The 25,567-nt window shown below is 38.6% G+C and overlaps 1 protein-coding gene across 2 annotated transcripts in view; it reads right to left on the reverse strand.

Moving 5' to 3' along the window:
• ATP9B (ATPase phospholipid transporting 9B (putative)) overlaps positions 1-25,567 on the reverse strand; it is a 325,951-nt gene that overhangs the window by 253,879 nt on the left and 46,505 nt on the right. For both annotated transcript variants that reach the window (XM_019544740.1, XM_019544749.1), the window contains exons 2-3: positions 23,872-24,045; positions 8,225-8,375 (exon numbers count right to left, since the gene is read on the reverse strand). In XM_019544740.1, coding sequence (XP_019400285.1) covers positions 8,225-8,375; positions 23,872-24,045 — 325 coding nt within the window. The remainder of the gene's footprint in view (positions 1-8,224; positions 8,376-23,871; positions 24,046-25,567) is intronic.

Consider the following 25,567-nt stretch of genomic DNA (forward strand, 5'->3'; position numbering starts at 1 on the left):
TTATATAATATAATGGTTGGAAAATACTTAGTATCAACTTTAAAAGACAACAATTTTTCATCAGGATAGCAGTATACCATACAAGCCAGTTATTTCTATATTTATAACACCAGTGAAGTGCAGAATTTATACCAGTTTCCAATTAACTTCTGTTCTCCCCATCTATACAGACACACACCCATTAAAAACTTCTCTGTGATGACCTTGAAGTTTCTCTCTCCAAAAGAGGCTGAAGAATATGCTAGTTCAGAGAACTCTCTAGAGAACAGGACTCTTTTAAAATGGATGTCATCTGTATCATTTTCAACAGACAATTGTGACAGACAGCCATCGTTTTAGATACCCTCTTTCAGAGTGGCACAATTTCCCATTGTTCTCAAAAGGAGTGAAGGCAATCTGCTTTCAATACTGATAGATCTCTGTGCAGACAGGATAAGCAGAGGGAGAACAGCAGGTAAACAGAAACAAAATGCTGAAGTACAGCTAAAAGGAAAGCTAATTATGGAAAGTTTCAAAAGTCCATGTTATATTATTTTAAAGATAATTCAGGACCAAAAGAGTTTGATCCACACTACTAAATCCCTTGATGGAATCATTTTATAATTAAATTGAAATCAAATTAAGGCCTGGAAAAAAAAATCTGATGTGTAAAAGATGAAATACTTGGGAAACTGTACATTGTATTTTTCCCATAAGTAACAAAAAAAATTAAGACCTTGCATTCAGTACAAACCTTAAGTCCACTGCACCTATAAACTGGACAGGGTGCCTCCATAACAACTAAAGTAATTTTGTAGATAATTAGATATACTTAGTGTCTTAGATTACCAAAAAGAGGTTTTGAAAAATAAAACCTGGGATTATTTTCTCCATACATAGCTCAATGGCTGTATTTTTCAAAACCTGCCAATTTAAGTACAGTATCTTTTAACAAAATACAAAAAGCATGTTTCTTCAACATATCAGTACAGTGGGTTATCCCTGGCCAGCAGGGACGTGGGTCTAAAAGCTTGAGTCTTTTCTACCTGGGCAAACACTGAACCAGGTACTTCAAAACTGAACTCAGACACTAGTGGACCAAACAGCTACACTGTTACAGGACACCCTATGATTCAGACGTTACAATGTGGCTTACACCTCAATGCACCACAAAATGTAGATCAGATTTACAGGACAGACTGAATAGCAAATCAATTTCAGTTAACACAATTAACAAGCACATTAAAATCCTCATTTTTAGGAAAATATGGCTTCAATAATGACAATATGGCATTTCAAAATGGCTTCCTAGCATGTCATTAAGTTAATGCTGTAGGAAAATCTTCAGTGTAACAGGAGATTTATATAAATCTTAGATCTTCGGGGGGAAAAAAAACCCCAAACCCCCAAAATGTCTATTTCATAGGAAATTCTGGTATGTAGATATTTGGTTTCATCTGATTGAGATGAAAAGTCTATATATTTCTTTTTCCACACTGAAAAAGTCCATTTTGAATTTTGAGGGAAGTATTGAAACATGCACATATCAAAATATTCTGTTCAAGTCCGTTTAGAATCAAACCATAACTCCCTATAGTGGCATGTTACCTATGTTGCACTGCATTGTGGGAGCTACCTTCTTAGATTTTTTTCTGTTGAGAAGTTCAAAATAATTTGAAGGGGGGAAAAGAGAGAGACATACCCTTGCCCACAGAAAATCCTGATTTTTCAAAAACTCACTTAAAGGATAATTCCCAATCAGCTATATATAAAACATAAAGATGAAGGACAAATAGCAAACAAATAGCAGATTTGTTCAAGGACAGTCTCAAAAGTATTTTTATACAAAAAGCCAGATTATGGGAAAACAGTAACTACTGCATTACTCTAGCAGCATGAAAGTGCTAAAGTGTTGCCACAGATTCACAGGTGATGACTTCCTGGGCATGTCTACACATGCACATTTAATACATATTAGCCCAATTTAAGGGGCATTAAGAGCACGTGTCTACACATGTGTGCCTTTAATGCACCTTAAAATGGTGATTTTAAACTATTCAAGCCTAAATAGCTAAGTCACATTAGTGAACATGTAGATGCACTAATGCACATTAAGGCATTGCATCTCCACTGACTTGGGACTAACTTTTGTCCCAAGTCTATCTACACACCCACAATAATGTGTCTTAGCACGTGCACATGTAGATGTGCCGCTAAATCGTCTTAATGCACATTATGCCAATGCGCATTAAGTTTAGACATATGTAAAAGCACATGTAAAAACACCCCAATTGGCAATATAGTATGTTTTCTATGGCATGCCCTTCTAATGAAGACAGCATACCATGGCCCTGGATGAAACAATATTATGTCCCAAGAAACATAACACTCCTGGGGTGGTAGTAGTGGTGGTAGTAGTAGTACTAGTAGTTGTTGATTTACAGCTTTTACCAAAACAGTATAATACAATGAAACACACGCACGCATGTATACCGAATAACATTTATATAAATCATAATTTTAATAAAAGCATATAAAAGATTATCCACTCTACTAGTTTACACAATTAATATAGAACATGATGTATATAATGATGTAAAAAGAGGTAAAATGGACCAATGAACAATAAAACAGAACAGGAAAACTATTTGATTTTCTTTGTGCAAGTTATGCAAATACACCTAAGGACTGGAAGACAGGCTCTGAAGTGTTAGAATCCACATTAGTTTTTCCTTATTAGCCCAGTATTTTGTGTTTCCCACTAATGGAAAGATCCATTTCCCTCTTCTTTCTTCAAAGAGCAAACAAGACCACAAATAATTATTTAAGTCATCAGTCTCATTCTTCCCATAAGAGCATATTCTATCTGAATATGGAATCTGACACCACCTCCCCATGACAGCTGCGGATTATATTATCATGGATCTCAATCTAAAGATGGCTTCTCATTGTTTGAAATTTTGCACCGGACTGGTTGCTGGGCCAAAGAAGTGTTTTATTAAACTTTAAAAAGGGGAAGTTTGAAACACTCTCACTGTCAGCATATCTGTCTTCATGCTGGCATCTTTAATTCTTAAATCTATGTCTTGTTTTAAATGCAGGGGAAATATTTGGTCCATTACTCTGAGAATACTTCCCAGAATGCTTATCTGGAGGGTACTGATGTTCTTTAGCCATCCAAACCAGGGTTTATTTGGCAGAGGAGAGGCTTCTAACATGCACATCGAAGGGTATTTGGTAGATGTCATCCAGTAATTTAAGGTTCTTAATTGGGCTAAAGAGCTCACATTTATCAGTCCAGATTCACAGTGCATGAACCCTCCTTTCATAGAATTAGGTAAAGATAAAAACCACCTTAAAAGTAATTAGAAAACTTTCAATTTTCAGGTGGACTATAGGGTCAACACCCCAGAGTTCTGCTCTGTACAATAACATGGATTGTACCTTGGACCTATAGACTTTCAGTGCTTCCAGAACTGTTGTTCTGCCCATCTTACTGTAGAAGGGTAAAACTCCACCCAGAGATTGTTTTGCTCTAACAGGTACATTTTAAATATCCTTATTACAGTTCAAATGTTTGCTAAAATATATTCCAAGGTCTTTAAAGGAAGACGCCACCTCCGATTTTTTTTCCTATAAAAAAAAAAAATCCCATTTCCTTCTTTCATTTCAAAAGACCATTACTTTGTTTGTAGCTGTATTGATTTTTATGCTATTTGAGCTGCAATATTGTTAAAAGGCATCTAATAATCTTTGAAGACCTATTTGGGATTGCAACAGAATTAATGCATCATCTGCATAAAGCAAGAGAGATATACATACTCGTTCAAAATCATGAGTGCATGGAATTGATTTCCTGTTAGAACCTGTTTTAAATAATTCAAGAATAAGTTGAAAAGTAACGGAGCAAGTAAACATCCTTAGTTGGGAAACTATTGGATAAGATACCACCAGTCCCATAACACAGTCTTGATGCTGTGTTTGAATAGTAAGTGATGATTAATAGCAAGAGAGCTTTATCTACCGGTGTTATCACCAGTTTCTTCCATAATTTAATCTGTCTAGGTTCCCTCAGATCTATGAAGGTTACATACAAATGATTTTGCTTTTAATATATATTTAGACCCCATATAACACAATGCCAAGTAATGGAATGGTTCATGCATATCCTTCTCTAAAAATCACCCTGCTCTTCTCCCAAAATATAATTTTCAGAGATAATGTCAAAAGGTGAAAAAATAAATGTCTCTCAAGTATTTTGGCAGGAATACACATAAAACTAATGGGGTGATAAGATGTGGCATCTCTCATAATCATTTTTTTTAAACTGGGACTATTATATTTTCATTCTAATACTTGGGATAAAAGTCTTCTAAAATAAGTGTATTTAAAATTTTGGTCAGAATTGGGCACCATCGGTCAATGAATTCCTTAAAGATATTGGTGGGAGGAGAAAAATCAAGGTCCAAGGCCTTTTCATTTCTCAGTAAGTATATATATGATCTTACATGAGGTTCAGAGATGAGATGATAATTATCTACTTTTAGCTTAACAGATAAAATTTCCTTCAACAAGAAGCTACTATTTCATTTACAATCTGCAAATAAGTTGTTAAAAAACATAACCTGTATATCTTTAGGGATATAACCATCAGAAATTACGTTAATTTTTTTGTCGCTTTGGCTGTAATTTGCCAAAAACCTTGATTATCATTTTTTCCTGTAGCTACTAGTTCCTCCCATAGCTTCATTGATAGGGTTTTTTTTCTTATCTATCAATTTTTTTCAGTCTGTTTTAATCTTCTAGATCCTTTGAAAGGTAAGGCAGTCATTTTTAGACTTGTATTCCTCCAAGGCATCTGTTATATCATCTTGAGATGGAGAACAGTCCTATCAAACTATGGCCTGAGGCCCCAACAGCATTTATTCCCAGAAAAGGTACTCTTTTTTTTTTTGTGAGGGCATTTTCCAACTGTTCAATAACTGCTTCATATTGGGTAATTGCTTCTCAGGGTTCTTGTACTTTGAGAATAAGTGGTCTGAGAAAATGTCTTTGAAGAGGGCGACATGCATCTCATAACTCATTATTCCACTGAATTCTCTTTTTATTGACTACTAATTTGGGGACCAGCTGTATAGTTTTTGGGATGCACTCCCCATAAAATTCTAATAGAATTTTTAGTAACAGGGGGAAATGATTACTTTCCATCTAGGGTAGTTAATTGGGTGACATAGTAATGAGGAAGTATACAAATAATGCACAGCTACCTGTTTCCCCACTTCAGAACTTTTTTTTGTTAACCCTTCTTTATGCAAATATCTTCATAGGTAAAGGAAAGACTAAATACATAAAAACAAAACTACATAAAAGTATAACTTAAGTAAAAAAAAATTCAAAAAGATACTTCTACTTTACTATCTAGCTTCATGGTTACTGAATAAGAAAATGCAGTACATTCTGAAAGTGATGCTTTGTTTAAATCCTGTAACATGAACACCAATAAGTGAGTTTTTGGAATTCTAACATGCAGGGCCACACCCTTCATCTTTATTAGGAACGTATATCATATATAATGGGGGTAGGCAAAATATGGCCCACAGGTTGGATGCGGCCCACCAAGGAATTTTATGTGGCCCACAGCAGGTCCCTCAGCCTCACCTGGCCCAGGCATGGGGGGCAGCCTGGGCTATGGCATGTGCGACCAGTCCTGCCATGCCTGGGTGTACAGCAGGGCTAGGGCAGCGTGGTGGCTATACTCCATTTTCCCATGTACCCCCGTGGCGGCATCTCCTTCTGGCTGCCAACGTCCAGCCTGTCTACCCTGCAACCATCACTGGGGGTGCCAGAGAGAGTAGGCAGGGTCTCAATGGAGACAGACCCAGGATCCGCACAGGTGTCACTGCCCTGCAATCCCGGTCCTGATCCACCCACCAACCCATCCTACTCCCAGATGCCATTTCCCACCCACCCGTGGCCCCATCCTATTTGCCTGGCCAAGCATGGGCTCCATGGAGACCCTGGGGCTGCAGTCACCAGGTGGTGACAGGATGGGGCCAGGCCCCAGCCCTGGGACAAAGCCATTTAGAGAGTTCTGGTAAGCTGTTGCGAGGCGGGGGAGAGGGGGAACGTGCGGACCCGATCCACAACAGTTCACCAAGACTCCCTAAGTGGCTCTCCACTACAAACAACTGCTTACTCCTGTTATATAATGTTTTCTCAAAAAAACCTGTTTTATATCAGGGGTGTCAAACTTATCCAGCCTTGGGCCAGATGAGGCTTGTTGGGCTAGTCTACAGGCTGAACCAGGACCGACCCCCTGTGCCTTGCCCGTTGTGCTGGGTCCAGCCCATGTGCTGCATGCAGCATGCGCCAGCCCCAGGACTTCCTGTGCCTGTAGCACACAGGGACTAGATTCAGCACTGCAGGCAGCACAGGGTGTCAATCCGGGGCACAGCATACAGCCCACACCCTAGACTCCCTGTTCAACATACATGAACCCTTAACTGTTTTCCCTTGCAGAGAAAAAGAACGTAGAGTACTGTACCCTATTGTAAATGTATCTGTTACTGTCAAACAGCTAAGCTGGAGTGATGTTTATGTTCAACAATGACATACTTATTTGAAAACTAAAATGTTTAAATTATTTCACAAACGAATCTCAGCAAGGTGATCCATATTTTTCTTCCTATGACTGGTTTATTCAAAGTCCCAGCTGAGAGACAGTTCAACAACTGGTGCATTTCCAAAATATAAAACAGGATTCTTACTGTACAATTAATCACTTGCAAAGTACTACATCTTTTTAGGAAAAGAACATGAACATGCTTGCTGTCTCTTTTTTTCTCAACAGGTAATTGCAAACTATAGCTGATCTTTACTAGCATCATGACTCTGCCTAGTCATAGTAATATATACCTTAGATTTTTAACCACAACAATCAATGGCTTACTGTATACTTAATGAATTCTGTGACCTTTAGGAAAATGTACACTGATTAAGCAATTTGAGTGTATTTAATAATTTAGACTAAAGGAAAAAACATTTACTTGGTTCAATAAAGATGCGAATATTTATCTGCCCGAGACAGTTGACATTTTATTACCTGGACAAAAGATCAGTCTTAATTATGGAACCATTAATTTTTGTGAGTTTTAATAAAAAGGTTTATTAGGGAGCAAGTATTTGCCAGACTTTGGATGAATGAGATGAGAGGGGTTGAATCAATACTCAGTATTAACTGGAAAGATTATTTAAAATTAAATTTTAAAGAACAAAGCATCTCTGTATTGAAAGCTACAAAATGTTCTGTTATTAAAAGATCACAGTATGCCTAAAAATGTTATTAAGAAAAAAAAAGTCCAAAGTTCAGAAAAATGTATGCTATATATATATATATATCAGTATTCCTTTTATTTTAGCAGATGAAACCCTTTTCAGTAAAACATACTTTAAGGGGGACAGGGGAACCACATTTCATCTACCCAAAATATCTGTAATGTGAATCTGTAATATTTGTAAAAACTGAACACTGAAGGCAAAAAATAAGAAAATCAACTTCAAAATAGCAGGAAGTGCCATAAGACTTTTAATTTAAACAAAATGGCAAGGACTTTAGTCTATAAAAACAAGTTGTGCCTGTGTCTTAAAGTTACATTTTGTAATTCTGCACCACTCAAATCATAAAAAAAAACCTATCTGAAGATCTGGTGCGTTAAATTATAACCTAGGACTTAACACATTTCATAAAAACGTTATGAGCTTGCCAACTCTTTATGAAAAACTTTCTATTAAAAAACAATTCTACTTATACTGACTGTACTATGGACTGTATTTTCTTTTACTTTTTATTGTTAAAGACAGCTGCATAAGAACATGAATGTAACAATTTACTCATTTAAAGTCAACCCTTTGTGATGCTATAAACAGCTAATTACAATTTCTAACAAAGAATAAAGAAACCAAAAGAACATCCACACCTGACTCCCCAGGGACTGTACAGAATTCTACTTACATGAATTACGTGCAAGTTCCATTTCTTTAATCTTGCAACTTTGAAAATAGTGATTTAGAAACAAGCCATCTTACCTGCATGTAAATACCCTCAAACAAGAAACATGGGAAAAATCAAGACAGGAAGCACAGGGCATAGAATACTATTTTTTCCAGAAATAATCTGTAACAGTTGTCAAATGAAACTGAGGGGCATAAACTCACCCCACCTTCAAGAAAAATGTAGTACCCTTACCCCAGGTATAAATGTAAAGATGTTATATTTTTGATTTTTTATGGCATTTCTTGGATATTTTTCTTCACATTTTTCTGGACACCCAAGCCACACCGTGCGTGCTTTTAGTTCTTTCTTTCTTCGGCATATGTTTATGAGCCAGTCACAGCAACTGTAAAGGACAAAAAACTTTTTAATCTTTAAAAAACTCTTCTAGGTATTTTGGCCATTGATTAGATAACTTAAAACCATAAGTTAAGTGATGAAACAGATTTAGGATCACAGGTTTGAAAATCTTGAATTCTATTCAACTCATTAACAAAGTTTTGATTCAATATTTATTACAGGTATGTTGTATCAGGTAATAAAACATGCAGAATAAGTCAAACAATTTTTCTTTTACCCTGCAATGACAATATTCATCAACTAAATTAGCACAATATTTTAGTGTTGTGTTCCTAGATTTCATTAAATTTTTGGAAGACACTGCATCTCTACCCTACCTCAGGTTTTTTGGGTGTACCTTATCTGTTCGTTTCCTGACACACTAAATATTTTCCCAAAATATAACCTTAATTTTGAATTTTGGGGGTATTATGTTTTTGCTTTCAAGTGTTGTTTTACTGTTGAGTAACTCAGATATATTCCACTTTTAACCAAGACCTTTGCTTGTGAATTGTATTTGTATACAGTAGTAAAAGTGCCATATAAGAATTAAACAAGAATTCAAAGAAAGTTATGCTAAAAATATTTCCAAATACCTGTGTATCAATGCATCCAAAACCAAGTGAAATGATGCTGAATATTACTACTGCTTCCCATCATGGGGGCAGAGCAGTTTGCAAATGACTTAAAGGTTATTAATTTGCACATGATCTTTAACTTGCAAATGACTTAATTGGTAATGAAAACTGTTAAGATGGCCAGCTTTACATGAACATGGGTCAGAATACCAAGCCTCAGCAATTTAAGATTCATCTCAGACCCAGGGTTTATATTCTGGGTGCCCCAAGCAAAGGCTCTATATCAAGTTTACCTACCATACTACTAACAGCTGCCATGAAACTGGCCATTGCTGGTCAGTTTCAAAGTTACTTGTGCAATGGGGGCTCCTGAGGAGCTCTGAGCACCACATAACTGCACACTTTGCACCACACTAATGTCACTCTAGTTCAGATTTTTATTAGATTTATATGCTGCCCTTCCCACAAAAGCACAGAGCAGCATATAGTAAGAGAATAAAAGAACTTTTAAAACAGGAGAACAAAGGGGAACAAAACATTGTATAAAAGCAAGTAGAATATCAAAATGAATCGTCTCAGCCTAGTCTTGCTGGCTACATGCTTGCCCAAATAAGAAGGTCTTACTGTGCTTCCAGAAGACATCCAGGGTCAGGCTTTGGCAGGTCTCAAGGGGGAGGGAGTTTCAGAGTTGAGAAGAAACCGCTGAGAACAGCCTCTCACACATCTGCACAAAGCAAACTTGGCACTTTGACAGCATTTGCAAGAGGTCGCTCTAGGCTGACCTTAGGGATTGTGATAGGGCATAAGAGTCTGAATAGGTTAAAACCAGTATCTTAAATTGTGCTCAGAAAACTCTCAGCAACCACTGCAGACTCTGAAACACTTGATTTATGTTGTCCTGGAGATCCACCCTTGATAGAAGGCAGGCTGCCACATTCAGAACCAGCTGTGGCTTCCAGACAAAGGCAGCCTTATGTAGAGAACACTGCAGTAGTCTAGCCTCAAGGTTATGAAGGCATGCATTGCAGTGCCTGGATCCAAATCTGAAAGAAAGTGTGGCAGCTTTCTCACCAGATGGAATCCAAAGCAGACAAGTACAAGGTGCTGCATCTAGGGAAAAGGAACCTGCAACATACCTATAGGCTGGGGAACACCTCTCTCAACAACGCAGTGGCCGAAAGGGATCTAGGAGTCATTGTTGATTTCAGGATGGACATGAGCCGCCACTGCGAGGAAGCGGTCAGTAAGGCTAACCGCACCTCACTGTGCATCTACAGATGCATCACAAACAGGTCCAAGGAAGTGATCCTTCCCCTCTATGCAGCGCTGGTCAGGCCGCAGTTGGAGTACTGTGTTCAGTTCTGGGTGCCGCACTTCAAGAGGGATGTGGCTAAACTTGAGAGGATCCAGAGGAGGGCCACTTGTATTGTATGGTCAGAGAACAGCAGGCCAGGCCCTATGAAGATACACTAAAGGGCCTGAATCTATTCAGCCTCCACAGGAGAAGACTGAGGGGATCTGGTGGCCATCTATAAACTCACCAGGGGGGGAACAGCAGAAAATAGGCGAAGCTCTGTTCCCCCAGGCACCACCTGGGATAACAAGGAATAATGGCCAATTGATTGAGAGTAGGTTCAGGCTTGACATCAGGAGGCATTACTTTACGGTTAGGGCTGGCAAGCTCTGGAATGGGCTCCCAAGGGAGGTGGTACTCTCCCCTACCTTGGGGGCCTTCAAGAGGAGGTTGGCTAGATATCTGGCTTGGATATTAAGATATCAGCACTCATCCCTGCCCAGGGCAGGAGGTCGGACTTAATGATCTGTTCAGGTCCCTTACAACCCTAGAAACTATGAAACTAAGATGGCACTCATAGCCACTGCCACTACCTGAAAAATCCACATGCAGCAGAGAATCCAGGAGCATCCCCCAGCCGCTTGAGTGGCAACAGGAACCTGAACCTCCAAGAGAGATGCCCCAATCACCCGCAGGTCAAAAAGTCAGCCCACCACCTCCATCACCTCTGCCTATTTGGATTCAGCTTGACTTGGTTTACTTGCATACAACCCCCCAAAATGCAGCCTGGCATTGGGAAAAGATTAGAAATTACAAGGCCCAGGTCAGCTGAAAAAGAGGTAAAGCTGGGTTTCATCAGCATACTGATGCCCCCTCACTCAAAAGCTTCACATGATCTCATTCAGCAGCCTCATACAAACATGAATGGGATGACAAGATGCACCTCTGCAGCGAAGCCAAAGGAAAGATGGGTACATACCCCTGACTATCACCTGCTAGGAAAGAGCAAAACCAATTTAGTGTCTCACCACCACCACCGGGAGGACATGTGAATGCTTTATCAGCACCTCATGATCACCTGTATGAAAGACTGCTGAAAGATCTAGTAAGATCAGCAGGGGGCAATGTCTCCTATTGATTTCCAAGCAGATAGTCAACTGAGGTAACTGAGTCTCTATGCTGTATCCAGGGTGAAAACCAGACTGAATAGGGTCCAGAAATTCCAACACATTCAGATGCGACTGCACCTGTCAAGCAACGGCCTGTTCACACTTCCTGCATCACTGGGTGACAACAATTTAGCGTAGAAATAATTTAGCATAGAAAAATACAAACCAATGAGTCTGCAGGTCAATACATTACATAGTTCTGATTTCAAAAGTATCTGGCACGTAAATAAGATGCTAAAAGGATCAATCTAGCAGAAATGGAAAAAAGCTTTGCTCTTTAACAAAGGAAAAAAAACCAAAACAAAAAAGTTCTATTCTCTATTCCAGTGATCTTCAACCTCATTAGACTCAAAACACTCCTCAGAAAATGCCAGCTGTTGATTTTCACGCTAAATTTGACTGTGGAAAAATAAGAGCAATTTTTCTGTGGCAAGAGCAGAATGTTTTTAATACTGTGGACATTCTTATTAAAAATTCCTGGGTTAATTTTGCGAGTCATGTTTGCATAGCAAACAGTGCTAATGTTGTGTGGTACCCTGTGGAACCCTTGACAGGGTGTCATACCATCACAGGGTGCAATGGGACCCTGGCTGAGAATCACTTCTCTGTTCACTGCTCTGATCTTTCAGCCTCAACTAATACGGAAAGTTGAACCGCTGTTCTTTGTATGGTATCCTCTGTAAAAAAGGAAATGATATTTCCAAAGGAATCAAGTCAGAATATGGTCCCACATTTTATGATCTAGAATGTAGCAAAACAATTTTCAAAAGAACGCTTTAAGTCTTGCCCGTGGAAAGACTATTAGGTGCTTCTGTAGGATGTACATAGAAATTCTTAGGGCAAATCTGCACCTCCAGACCATGTTAGGGGGCACTGGAGTGAACCATGCTGCACCTTTTCCATACCTGCTCTCTGTAGAATGCAATTTAAATCTTCATAGTGCTGTGCTAGGCATGCTTCAGTAAGTTCTACCTCCTTTATTGCTGCAAACCCCCAAATAATCTTCAGGCTTACCTTTACTTACTGGCCATAAAAGCACCCTGTATTGTGTAAGATATGTTTTTTAACTTAACCTATGCAAGAACAAATGCAAGAACAAATGAGATGGCACAACTTACCTTCAGACATTAAGGACTTTTTCCTGCTCTTAATATTTGCTTCAGACTGAAGCAACTTAAATTAGTCCCTTTGAGCAACTGAGAAATGTAGCTGTTTGAAACTAATTGCATTATATGATATGAAAGAGAATAGCTATGCACAGCTCCGATTATGACCATCAGCAAGGTAAACTCTGAAAAGTACAGATTCAGGAATGAAGCTTGCAAGTGGGAAACAATTGTGATACTTTAAATAACAGAGATTGACTGACATAGAGATAAGCACACGTTAAGCCCCGAGATGCAAGAAAGTCTCAGATGATAGAAATAATTACGGATTTGGGAAATTCAACTTGAAATGTTTCTGGCACATAAATGAGTTTTTACTACTTTTGGACTCTGAAGTCAGTCAATTCTTGTGCAATTTATAACCACATCAGGAATCCCTGTTAGTTCATGAGTGGCCTTTAAGATGTCTATCTTCTCAACATAAGCCCTCACCAGTTTTGCAGTACATGAATTGAGACTCCTATGCCTGTTAAAGACTATCATATATTTGAAGAAATTCATCACGTTTGTCAGAATGACAGCCAAAACATGACAAACATAACATGTCAAAATCCACATTAAGTTCTAAAATCAATAATTTACAAAAACTGAAATACATTTGTGCACTAAACCTTATTACAATCTTCATAAGAAACTTTGAAGCAAAACATTTTCAGCATATATTAAAAACACAAACACATCTTTTCTTTAGGGGTTAGCTATAAAATGTGTCAACTGACTAAAATTTGACTAATACATTTAAGAAAATAAAAACATGAAAAACAAACATGCCATAACTACTCGGAACAGAAATAGAATGAGCATGCTAAAGGTGAATCCATGAAACACCCTTTTATTAACACAGTTAAAAAATAATAACATTACTTTATAATTTTAGAAGTGATTAGTGCGGCTTTAAAAAAAAACAGCAGCAATTGTTTGATATTAAAGTATTCCTACTATTTCACATACAAAATGTATTTCTCCAAGTCAAAAGCTAAACTAAAAATCATACCCAGCTCTACAAGCAAGTTTTCCCTTTTTTGTTACTTTCACCCTAAAAGCTTAACTGTCAGCAGCTTTCTCAAAACAGCATTTTCATCAAAATGGAAAGATAACATAAAAGCTCTGTATTGTCTGCAAGGGTCAGCTATTCCTTATTAGGTTTTAAGTAGCAGAAACTACTTCTGCAAAGAAAACATACTGTAATTATTGTACTCAACAGGTAGCTTCAGTAATCAGGCCAAAAGCAACACAGTAGTCATGTCATTCTTAAAAGATCAGCATTTTCCCATGCTTCTGCATAACAAATGCATTGCAGATTAATTGAAAGTGTACAGGCCATCTTAGAGCCCAAATTAATCCGAGCATTTGATATCCCCTTCACTTCATATGGAAATGCCATTCAATGGCACCATTTTCATAGGGACAAAGTGTTTTTTGATAACAAGTGGAATGTAAATCTCATGAGAAAGAAATCAATCCAGCCAAAAGAACTCCAGTGTATTGATCTATGTGCATTATAATTTCACAAGCTTGAAGAGAATTTGTAAGTTAAGGGGAAAATGAGTACAGCCACAAAACAGCTGCTATATCACAATTTTTAAAGTAGTATTATGAAAAGAGATAAGCCATTTCTCTAATAGAAGGGTAATGTTAGCCACAGTATAGCTAACAGGAAAATGCATAAAAATAATAATAATGAGGGGGAGGGAAATAACAAAAAGTATAAATTAAAAAAAAAAAATATATCAAGCAGTGTGCTACAAGTGGGAGTCAAAAAAAAAAATTAAACAGAGATACTATTTACATACATATTCTGTTATGGTCCGAGTACTTAGCAATATCTATACTGTACTTAAAGGTTGTTCCAAGGGTTTTCATTCCACCTGGCTTTTTCAATAAATTTTTAGCTTTGTTAAAACCTTCCACATTCGTTTTCAAGCTGAGAATTGTTTTTTTCAGCCTTAAAAAACAAAGTAACAAAAAAGCAACAAAATCACATTTGAAAATATAAAATCCTTTGAAATGCATAAAAAGCACAATACTGCACACCAAGGATTCAAAAAGTAAGACTAAGACCAACAAACTGAGGCTGGGTCCCAAAATTACAAGATTCTTAAAAAGATCAGTAATGTTTTTTGGTTGGTCTCATGACTAATGTCCTCTACTGACCCTCAGTTTGAGACTATTACAGGATTGCCAATTCTTGCATACTGATAGAAAGCAAAGGAATTTGGGTCCCTTTTGCAGTTCTCCCTAGACAGCTTAAATGAGGTCAGGGCCCTGGCATGCTAGGCTTCAAAACAGACACACAATGAGAGCATCCCAGCACATGTCCCAGGCATCCCCATATACTCTGCACTTAATTGTAAAGCTCTGAAGAGCTCACTATTAAGTGCAAAGTATATGGGGAGTCTAACACAGAGACATGACACTTAACCTCATCTTAGAGGAGTTGGCACACATTTTTTTTTTTTTTTTAATAGGAACAATTTGCTATATCTGCCAAGTTGAGCTAGTTTCATATTATGCCTCCCATAAACACAAGCTTTGTTTACACCTTTGAAAACAAGGCTTACTTTCTGCGAAAAAAATCTGAGTTTGGATCCTTATGGAGCTTAAATAGGCAGGGTTTTCCACTCTGTGGGGACATAATCAACCATATATTGCTCTGCACATAAACTGCATATCAAGACCGCCATACCCACTTCTTAAAAAGGACTGATCCCAGAAGCCAAATAGAACAGTATAACTAACCCCACTGTAAGCTGTCAGTGCAAGCAGCGCTGTGCAGCAGTCCATCCATCCTTGTGTCTGGTAGCATACTTGGTATAGTGTACTCACTGGCAACTGCTGCAGCACTTCAAACATTAGAAGCCCATTCTAAGGGGCCTCCAAAACATTCAGTTGATGAAGTAACAAAGCATTCCTGAATTAGGGTTGCTGAAAATAAAAAGTGCTGTTATCTAGCTTCTTGAACACTAAAGATGAACCAATGGTTCCTTACTGAGCCTTCTAAGGATAATCTCCTACTTGGATCAAAAGGTAGGACCTCCTCAGGCCTAATACCATGGATACTCCACTCCAGGACTAGAGACAGACATTCAAAGAGATGGAGCCTGAAATGATTCAATCTTTGCAGGTTAATCTAACCTGTGTAGACTGAACTGATTTGCACATGAATAGACATTCCCTTTTGATTCTAGAAATGCAGGCACATGCCTGCAGTGGCTCAGGCTTGAAGCTGAGTGGGCGAGTGGGGAAGGAGAGGGGCAGGGGCTAGAGCCAACCCTCTCTTCCCTTCAGGGTGGAGGGAAGCTGAACTGAGGGGGTTGCAACTAGGCCCCAGCAGGCTGAATGTGACTGGGGAGGGGTTTAAACTCCTGTCCTGGCCTGCAGGGACCCCAGCTGGCGTCAGCCTATTTTTATCCCCCTGCTCATGGCTCAGCATGGCCCTGATCCCCCAGAGCACCCTCCCAGCCAGCATGTGATCCTGATCCCACTGTGCCTTCTCAGCTGCTGAGGCAGCCCAGGAGCAAAGGCCCAGTTAGGGGAGGAAGGGGCTCAGGAGCAAAGTTCCACAAAGGAAAGAATATGGAACCCTCTACCCACTGGAGAGCAACACCCACTGGGACAGTCCCAGGCCCCACAGTGGCACATACGGCACTGGCTCAGCCTCAAGCCCTATCACCCGTGTCTCCTGGGCCGCCAGGCACTGAACTGGGCGCGCTCTGCTCACTATTCCCCTGACAAGCGATGGTGCAGCATGGCAGGGTGCTGGGGGACTCTGATTTAACTTGAACCAGGACAGGGTCTGGGACAGAAGTTCCATAAACCGGCTTGATCCAAATCAGTTGAGTCTGATACTACTACATTCAACCAGGTTTCCTGTTTATCTTAAATTGGTTTCTGCCATTTTGAAACTGGTTTATGTGCACTGAGTTTTTGTTCTGTTACAGGTTTAACTCAGTTTCTGATCATTTAATTGCGTCTGTGTGTAAGTTCTGTCCTTAGCCCAAGCAACTATCACACACTGGCCTGCAGATGACCCACATGGAATTCAATTCTCCTGTCCATCTTGCTTGGATCTCTTACTACGGTCGCAATCTGCAAGGTGCTCATACATATCCACCACCTGTCACAATCAAATCAGTACTAGCCCCTTTGCCAACAAAAGGTTATTTTCCCCAGCCCAGATAAAATGGAAACTGCAGCTAACTAACTGCCAGCCTACTGACTAACCAGATTCCTGCTCAAATGCAGCCTCTGGCTCCCTCTAGGGCATGGGTCTTACCCTTTTTCTTTTGTTTCACTAACAAAATGAAAATAGTTGATAGGCACTATTATGGAAATTTTCATTCAATGTGAACAAGATTCTACTGGCTTTACGCATAAATACATTTCACTGAGTGGAATCTGTTTGAGAGGCTCAGTTGAGGGAGGGAGCTAAGTAAAATGCACAGGACTGCAGAAACAGCATTTCCTTCCTCTTCTAATGTGCTACACAGAAAAGCTGCATTGAGATCAGATGGTATCTTCTATCACGGATGATTTGGACCAGGAAAAAGTATTTCTTGCTCCAAAAGAAGATTTACTTGAGTCAGGGAATCCCTTGCAGAATACATAGTCAAAAATTAGCTTAGATCATTTATCTTTTCAATGCACAGCTGTCCACATTATACATTTAGCACTATTTCTAAAAGACTGCTGAAAATAGATAAAACACAATTTTAAATGTTAAACTGAATTAAATCAAAACCAAAATGTCTTCAAAGCAAGTGCTCTCTCCAAAAGCAGAGCTTTTAAAACCCCACATATGTTGCTACTCATGCTGTTAAAGAAAATTAATGTTTTATAGTGTGTTTCCTCATTCTCCCGCTACTCACAGAAATGGATAAACTATTTTCACTTGACATTTAAGGACTGTCCTTTAAAGAGACCAAAGCTGTACATTTTCAACACCAAGACAAATGTCATGTAAGCCTATATGCAACTAAAAATAATGTATTGGAATGTGTGCTGCTACACAAGTACAGTGCAAATGGTAATTATTCATCATGGTTCAAAAGGAGTCCTCAGAAGTTAGCATACTTATGGGCTCCAAATCTATATATACCAGGGCTATCCAACTGGTGGCTCCAAGCTATACGCAACCCCTGGGTTCCCACCTGCCTCCAGCTGCGGCAGCAGCCAGGGTTTTGGGGCCTCCCCTCTCTCCCTCAGTTTTCGCTGTCTGATCCAGCACCAGAGAGGAATCTGCAGTGCCAGGTGAGCCAGCAGTCTGGAGCAACTGCGCAATACGGTGCCATGGGAGAGCCTGGAGCAAGCTGCATGTGAGGTGGAGTGCTACTCCACATCAGGAGCAATGGATGGAGTGCCTGGCCCTGTATGCATGGTGCAGCAGAGTGGAGGAGCACCTGCACACTCACTCACCCTCACCCACAGTGAAGTGCAGTGGGAGAGCATCTGCCCACATGGATGCATAGCATGCAGCTTAGGGACCTGTAGCCCTCATTCACGCAGCCCCCACCGGTGTGCCATGGGGTATGCAGTCCCCAGCTAAGAAGTTGGACAACTCTACTATATACCATTACAGGCATGTACTCCTTCACACACAGGTTTCATGAATTAAACAGGACTCCATGAGCGCATAAGGGCTATTAAAATCACCTAGTATACAAGAGCCTTGAACCTACAAATAATTTATAATTACAAATTTGAAGAGAACTTTTGAACTATATTGATTCTTTATTTCTATGGCATACTTTCTTAGACTTCTTAGAAACCATGTTCAAATAATCCAAGTGCTGTTGATGTCACATGGACAACATCCCAAAAATCTAATTGCACTATACCTGTATTTTATGTATGTATGCATGTTCATGAACACTCACACACACTCCCATTCTTTCTCTCATGCATGTGTGCGTGCATATATAATATATATAGTATAACATATCTCTTTTCTGTATAGTTATGTATGATATACATCCTCTCTTTGTTCATTAACTTTGTTTTAGGACAGTACTAATTTCACTACTACCCATATTAATAATCCTTTAGGTTTTGGGGGTTTTTTAATCACTGCAAAAGTAATGATGTTAAAAGTACATGAGCAAATGATTAATGTGCTTCTGCCAAGAATTTAACAGCAAAAAACATAATAATTATTTCAAATGAAGAACATATGAATGGAACTCACTGTACATCAACCAAAGGATAGAATTAAGGTAAGTTTGTAAATGCTGTGGCGTTTAGGCCTACAGGGGTACTGGATGATCCTACAATTGTGAGAACAGCCTTTCTAAAAACAGCATGTCTTTCTGTGGTCATATCCTGAAATTTTCTCCTAAAAAAGGAAGTTCAACCTCACTCCCACTGAAGTCAATGAAAAACCGTCCACTGACTTCATACAGTTCCAGGATCAGATTATTATTATTCAAAAAATATTCAAGTATTGCCCAATAGTGGCACCTAACAGTAAGCAACAGACATAAGTAGTAAACGATATTTGTGCCCTTTTATTCAAATCCTACAACAGCTTTAGTTGGGGGGGGAAAAAAAAAAAAAAAACATTTAAAACCTGACGGGGCAGGCCTAGTGTGAGGGAGATGCAGGTACAAGAAATTCCATTCAGATTTGATTGAGCACCCATTTCCCATCTGTAGTTTGTGCTGTACAGCTCAATTCTGGCAGTATGCCAAAAAGCTCAAACAGTCTATCCTTGGGCTAGAAATCCTTACAGCAAAAAGATTTCACAAAGCTGCTACTAATGTAATTACAGAGAGACCTGATTAGTGCATAAGTGTCACCATAATACAAATAAATAACTAATAACCAGGAGGCTCTTAGCTGCCAACCAAATGATTTAGCTTTCATAGTTTTTATTAAACCAGTGCTTTATACTCCAGAAGCACTGGCAATACAAACTAGTTCTTCAGTATAGTAGACCAATCTGTTTTGCCACAGTGCCAAAGACCCAATGAGACCTTAAATGAAGGATACTCATGCACAGATAAATACTCCGTGGTAGCTGGTTAACGTAAAAGGAGTTAATGTGAGAGCCCTCTGCTACTGCCAGTTAAAACAGGTAGGCCTATAAAATCTATACTGCAAAAGCTGAAATGTTAGAACACTGATGATATACAATTAAGGGTTATTACACCTGCACATGTATACATTTAAAATTTTTCCTTATAAACCCAGGATCCTGCATATTAGAAGTCTACATTAAAAAGTTCGACTTCATAATCGGAATGCTCAGAAGCTAAAAAATGCCAGAAACAAAATGATCCCACATGAATGCTCCATAAACTCACATTTATGAATTTTTTTTTACTTATTTCTTTATGTATTTTTTACAGAAATGCACTGTACTTGAACAAAATAATATGAATATTTAGCCTGCAAGTCATAACATTGCTCGTGGGTTACAGTAAATTATATTTATGCAGGCATATATTTCCTGCTTGGACCTAAATTTCACTGAGTGACCAAACTCTACATTTTTATGAAATCATTATTCTGTAAGAGAGGTACCCTCTCTTACCCTCATATAGGGAGAAAAATGCAAACCTTTCCTTCTTGTTCCAGACAGGAAATTATAGACAGGGATGAACACACAGTAAACTCATTTTACCTTTAAGCAATTGGAGGAAGATGGTACTTCAAATTTACTAAAGGCCAGTATGAATCATTAGCAGTTTTTAAAACTAGAAAGCATATGATAATCTAGCCTGACCTCCAACAAAATGCAGGTCACAGTATTTTATCAACTGATTCCTACAAGCAATGAACTACAGCATCTCTTTTAAAAAGGCATCCAAATTTGACTGACAAACTACAAGACATTAAGACAATACCACATTCTGTGCAAGTTAGTCCAGTTATTAATTACCATCACTGTTAAAAAAAATCTTTACTTGTTTTAACTCTGAATTTGTCTAGCTTCATATATCCAGCCACTGGATCCTATTTTGCCTGTCTGTGAAAAAAGCATGAGCTTTGTTAGGCTCAGCAGAAGACAGGTTTTCCAGAGCTTAAAGCATTTAAGCTGTAAGTAGATATCACTCGTCCCAAAAGACAGCATGTCTCCTGACCTCACAGACATACAAGACCACTGTCCTGCTTCAAAACTACCAAAGCAGATGAAATAAAATGTGCTATAACTTTTTCCTTGGATTTTATGGTGTGTACCTGTAAAGTTATCCTGGGTCATTTGCAAACAAGCTGTCCAGGAAGTGTACTCTGGCAGGCCAGCTATTGGAAGGGCAATAATGCCACCTGGAAGGGCTACTTGTGAAAATGACTGTGTTGCTTCAGTTTTGATCCGAGTTAACGTACCCAGGACACTCAGGACCAGCTCAAATGCAACATCTCTTTACAGACTTCTTTTATCTTTTTCTGAACCCCTTCCAACTTATCAATATCCTTTTCCAAGCATTAGCACGGGAGCTGAACAATATTTCAGTGATGCTCTTGTTAATGTCTTACACAGTGGTAACATACCTCAAATTCTAGTGAAGTGTATCCTACTTACATGAATACTGGATAACAGCATAACTCACTTCACTGCATAATATATTACTAGTCCCAATTTGCCACCTATTGTCTACCTTATAGCTAATTCCAGTTATCTGCAATTGGATAAATAAGTACAGAGTATCTTTCACCATGTACTTCTTTGACTTCATTGTGCCAGAAATTAGCAATCTACAGTCCTTAAAACTGATGGACCCAACCCATATCAGCCTGGGGAAATGGGCAGTGCACAGCTACACTGAGCCACCTGTCCCCTCTACAGCTTTCCCTTGCTCTATCAGTGGCAAGGCTAAGTGCTTGTAACTTCCAACTCTTGGCAAAACAATAGCAGAGTGCCAGGCACAAGCTCTAGCCTGAAGCAGCAAAATGTCCTACTCTAGTTAAACTGCCTATTTTCTAACTATGGGGACTTTTTACCATCTTTAATTTTCCCTGAGGCTGAGGAGGGGCATGTGCACCCAAAAGCTTGCAGAAAAAGATACTTTTTTTGCGATTTCTTATCTAGTCCAATAAAAAGTATCATCTCTGAACCAAGAGTTCTAGAGTTTTGCATTTCTAGTAAATGTAACTATATCTGTCTACTCTGTAACTAATTGCACCCCACTATACCAGAAAGAGTAAAGGGAAAGCAGCCCTCAAAAGGCTACCATTAGAAAACTGGAAAATAACAGGAGCTAGACAGTTTCATGGCAGTTCTCCCCTTTTTCAAAATTCTAATCATTAGCCCCCGAAGTGGGTATTGCAACCCTCGAAAATGAGGGGACCATGTCAGTTTCAGGAATGTGGATACTGACATGCCGGCAATGACATGACAGTGCTGTGTACTTATTAAGCATTGATTACATTACATTGAGATAAATGCATAGCCTTTTTTCAGTCCTGAGGCTGTATTTCAGCAGAGCACACAATGTACAGAATACTCTACTTAGAACTCTTTCAATTGCTCCCAACCAATGTTACACATTGAGTGCTTGTGTTTATTTGGTTTTCCAGTCCTCAGATGAGCCAAAACTATCCAAAATTCTTTATCCAGTAAGTGTACCAGTTTTTCCTCCATTTTATGCCCTGTAGTGATCTGGTATAATGCTAATTTTTTTAATCAATTTTTTTCTAATACCAAGTGTATTAGAAGTCATCAGTGAAAATATACTTCCCACCCACTCTCGCAATCTCATCAATACTAATTTTGCCTAAGAAGGCTAGCTTTCCAGAAAACCAAGCTGACCAGCATTAGATATAGCACAATTATGCAATTCCTTAATGTCTGTACCCTGTACTAGCACCAGCACCATGGTTTTGCCCACAATCACATGTAAAACTAACCAGTCTTTGAACACACAAGTTGATATGCTAACCATTTTTTAAATGACACAATAGTTTTTCTCCAGTTTTCTGCAATCTCCCCCATTTTTTGTGATTTGTATAATATCAGTATTAAAAGTTAAGAGTTTAATTGGCTCTCCTTAAGACTTTTAGGCACAGTTACTCAGCCAATTTAAAAATCAATTTTATATACAAGATCCAAGGACATCTAAGCTAAAAAATCCCAGTACCCTACCACCTGAGAAATCAGATTTATCACTTGGGTGTGGCTGAGATAGCCCATCCATTCTTATCTTTTTCTACTACCTCTAAAATAATATATTTAATTCCTCAGATGGTAGGGAAGAGACGACATACTATTATTTCAACTCTGCAGTTATTCCCTAATAGTAAAGGCAATGAATTGGTCAACAAAGCAATAAATGAAAACAAAACTAGATTAAATACTTATTTAATAGCGTGCTCTCCTCCTGTTCTTTTCCCTCTGAAATACACAGTAACTAAACAAGCTGAATTTCAATGCATGTAAAATAAAATCAGGTCAAGTACATAAGGAAAGACATTTGCATGATGAATCTGATGGTTTATTATATTTAGAATATTAAATAATGTTGCCTTAAGGGAGATATCATTAACCACAACTCTAATAAAAAAAAAGTAAATCCTTAGTAGAAAAAAGGTAACAACCCCCAAATGAATACACTAGTAATTGTCTAATGGGTCTCTGCTAAAATTAAGCACAAAATAGTTCAGCACAGGAGGTTTATAAATGTGAGCAGAGTTACAAGAGCCAATTCTAACTTTTATTCACTGCAGACCCATCAGTTATGTGTATTTTTTAACCTTTAAAGTTGAAATGTTAACTTATCACCAGTTAATGAATTTGCTTTTTCCTTTCACCAACATCCATCAAAATCTAGGTATTGCCTCTGTTAATGAACTGGAATTACCATTTTCAGAGCTACCAGTGAAAGTATCATCACTTTCTTCTCTGGCTGAATAAACTGGAAGGAAGCAAGAGCCAGAACTGAGTATTGCCAATTATGGACTTCAGCCAGTAAATTTGGGAGTTAATATGTTTCAAGAGAAACCACTGCTTGTCTTTATTGCCCCCCACTGGCAGGCTGATTTATGCAAAAGGATAATGCCTATTTGAATGTTATAATACAGGGCTGTCCAAGTGGCAGCCCACAAGGGGTTAATGTGTGCTCTCCCCCTCCCACCTAGGCTCTCACCTGGCCTTTATTTCCCCACACTGCTCTGGCTGCAATAGCAGCTGAAGTCTTCAGGCTCCTTCCTCTAACTGCTGCTTCTTACCCTTGCCTTAGGGGCAGAGCAGCACAGGGAGCCAAGACATTAGAGACATTTATATCAGAGTAAAAACAGAACTTTATATTTAAACATGGTATAATTTGGTCCAAGAGATAAAAAGCAATGGCATGCAACAAACCTGGTGCAAAGGAATTTCCATCCACCACAGATAAACCATTCTAAGCCTCTCTTTCTCTGAGAAACTCTGGCTCTTGGTAAAGTATGATAATCACTTTCATCATTTTCAAATCCTTCTTCTGACATCATTAATGGCATTTCATCCAAATGGGAGGACTCATCTTCCACTTGGTACCTGGTATAGTTAAATAAAAGCAAATGACATAATAGTACAAGAAGTGTATTGATAGTATAACAAGGTGATGAGTTTCAGATTTCACAAGGAATTCCATATTAGAAAATGGTTTCAATATAAACACATGATGTATTTTTGTTGCAAACACACAAACAACTTGAATCATTTCAGTCTGAGTAAAGACAGGTAAAATACAACCTTCATATTTAGAGTGGCACACTGTGTAGTCTGCAAGTAACTATTGAACCTGTATTCCAGGGGTGGCCAACCTTCAGCACAGGGACCACAAGGCAGCATAGGCAGCCACTAGATGTTGCACATGGCAGATAGGGAAGGGTGACAAGCAGCATAATGGCAAATAAGGCATGAAAAAAAGCAAAACAGCAAACTGGGCAGCGAACATAGGAAAGGAACCAGAAAGCAGAGCAGCAGTTCAGACAGGGAGCAGAAAACAGAGAAGCAGCACAGGCAGAAAAAGAGGATCAGAGTGGCACTTGGGGCAGATGTAGGGATAAAGTGCTGCACATGCCAAAAAAGCTTGACCCCAACTGTTCTATTCCTCATTTGATAAAGCAACAAGTATGTTTGAAGCTCCAAACTACACTTCATCTTAGGCAAAAGGCTATATCCAACTTCACCCTTTCAAAGGCCCATTCAAAAATTCTCTAGACTATGCATTTTTAATGTTCAGCAAAATTATGCAAAATTCCGAGGCAAATAGTGAAGTCACATGTCTGTATGAAGAGCAAGCCACACACATCTATCTGTAAGGCTATAAGATAGGGCTTCATTAGCCACTTTCCAACTAAACACATACCATTCTACTATCTCAAGTTTTTTAAGCACTTGTGCTGACCTCCAACTTATTCCTTTACTATCACCTTTTAAGTCTTAAAGCATTTAATGGAAAAGTACGTTTATTACAACTCTTCTAAAGCGACAGTCAGCAAGTTACAAAAAAACACCCCTCTGCAACCTACCAAAAGTATGTTAGGAAAGCCATTCTAGTCACTGCTAGAAATGTTCAACATTGCAAAATATTAAAAGCATAACGCCGACACCTAACCCTGACATTGATATCAAAAAGGTTTGTGCAATTTAAAAGGAAACCTGATAAAATAGTAAGTAAAAATTCTCTCTTCAATTTCCTTTGGCTAAAAAAACCCAGAGTGGCTAACAAATTCTGAATTTCAACAGATAACTCACAATCTTTGCTAACTAATCTAATCCCTTTTCTCAAGGTTGGTTTTACAAATGACGTATTCAAAAATAATCTTTTTAAGTACATAGATACAAGTAATTCTAACCAAGAGTATTATCAACCTCTACAATACATGTTGGGAAGAACACAGTATAAAAGGCAAAAATACTATGAATATAATGTGCAGCAGAGATTGGATGCAGGAATGTTTACCATGAAAAAAGTAGGATGTTACAATCAATTGAAACATTTGAAGAAGAACCAACAAGAACTACATTTTCAAAAATACAATTTGATACTATACTTGGATTTCTTTGACAA

Source organism: Crocodylus porosus, unplaced genomic scaffold, assembly GCF_001723895.1.
Source record: "Crocodylus porosus isolate Cpor-Errol unplaced genomic scaffold, CroPor_comp1, whole genome shotgun sequence".
NCBI classification, from domain to species: Eukaryota; Metazoa; Chordata; order Crocodylia; family Crocodylidae; genus Crocodylus; species Crocodylus porosus.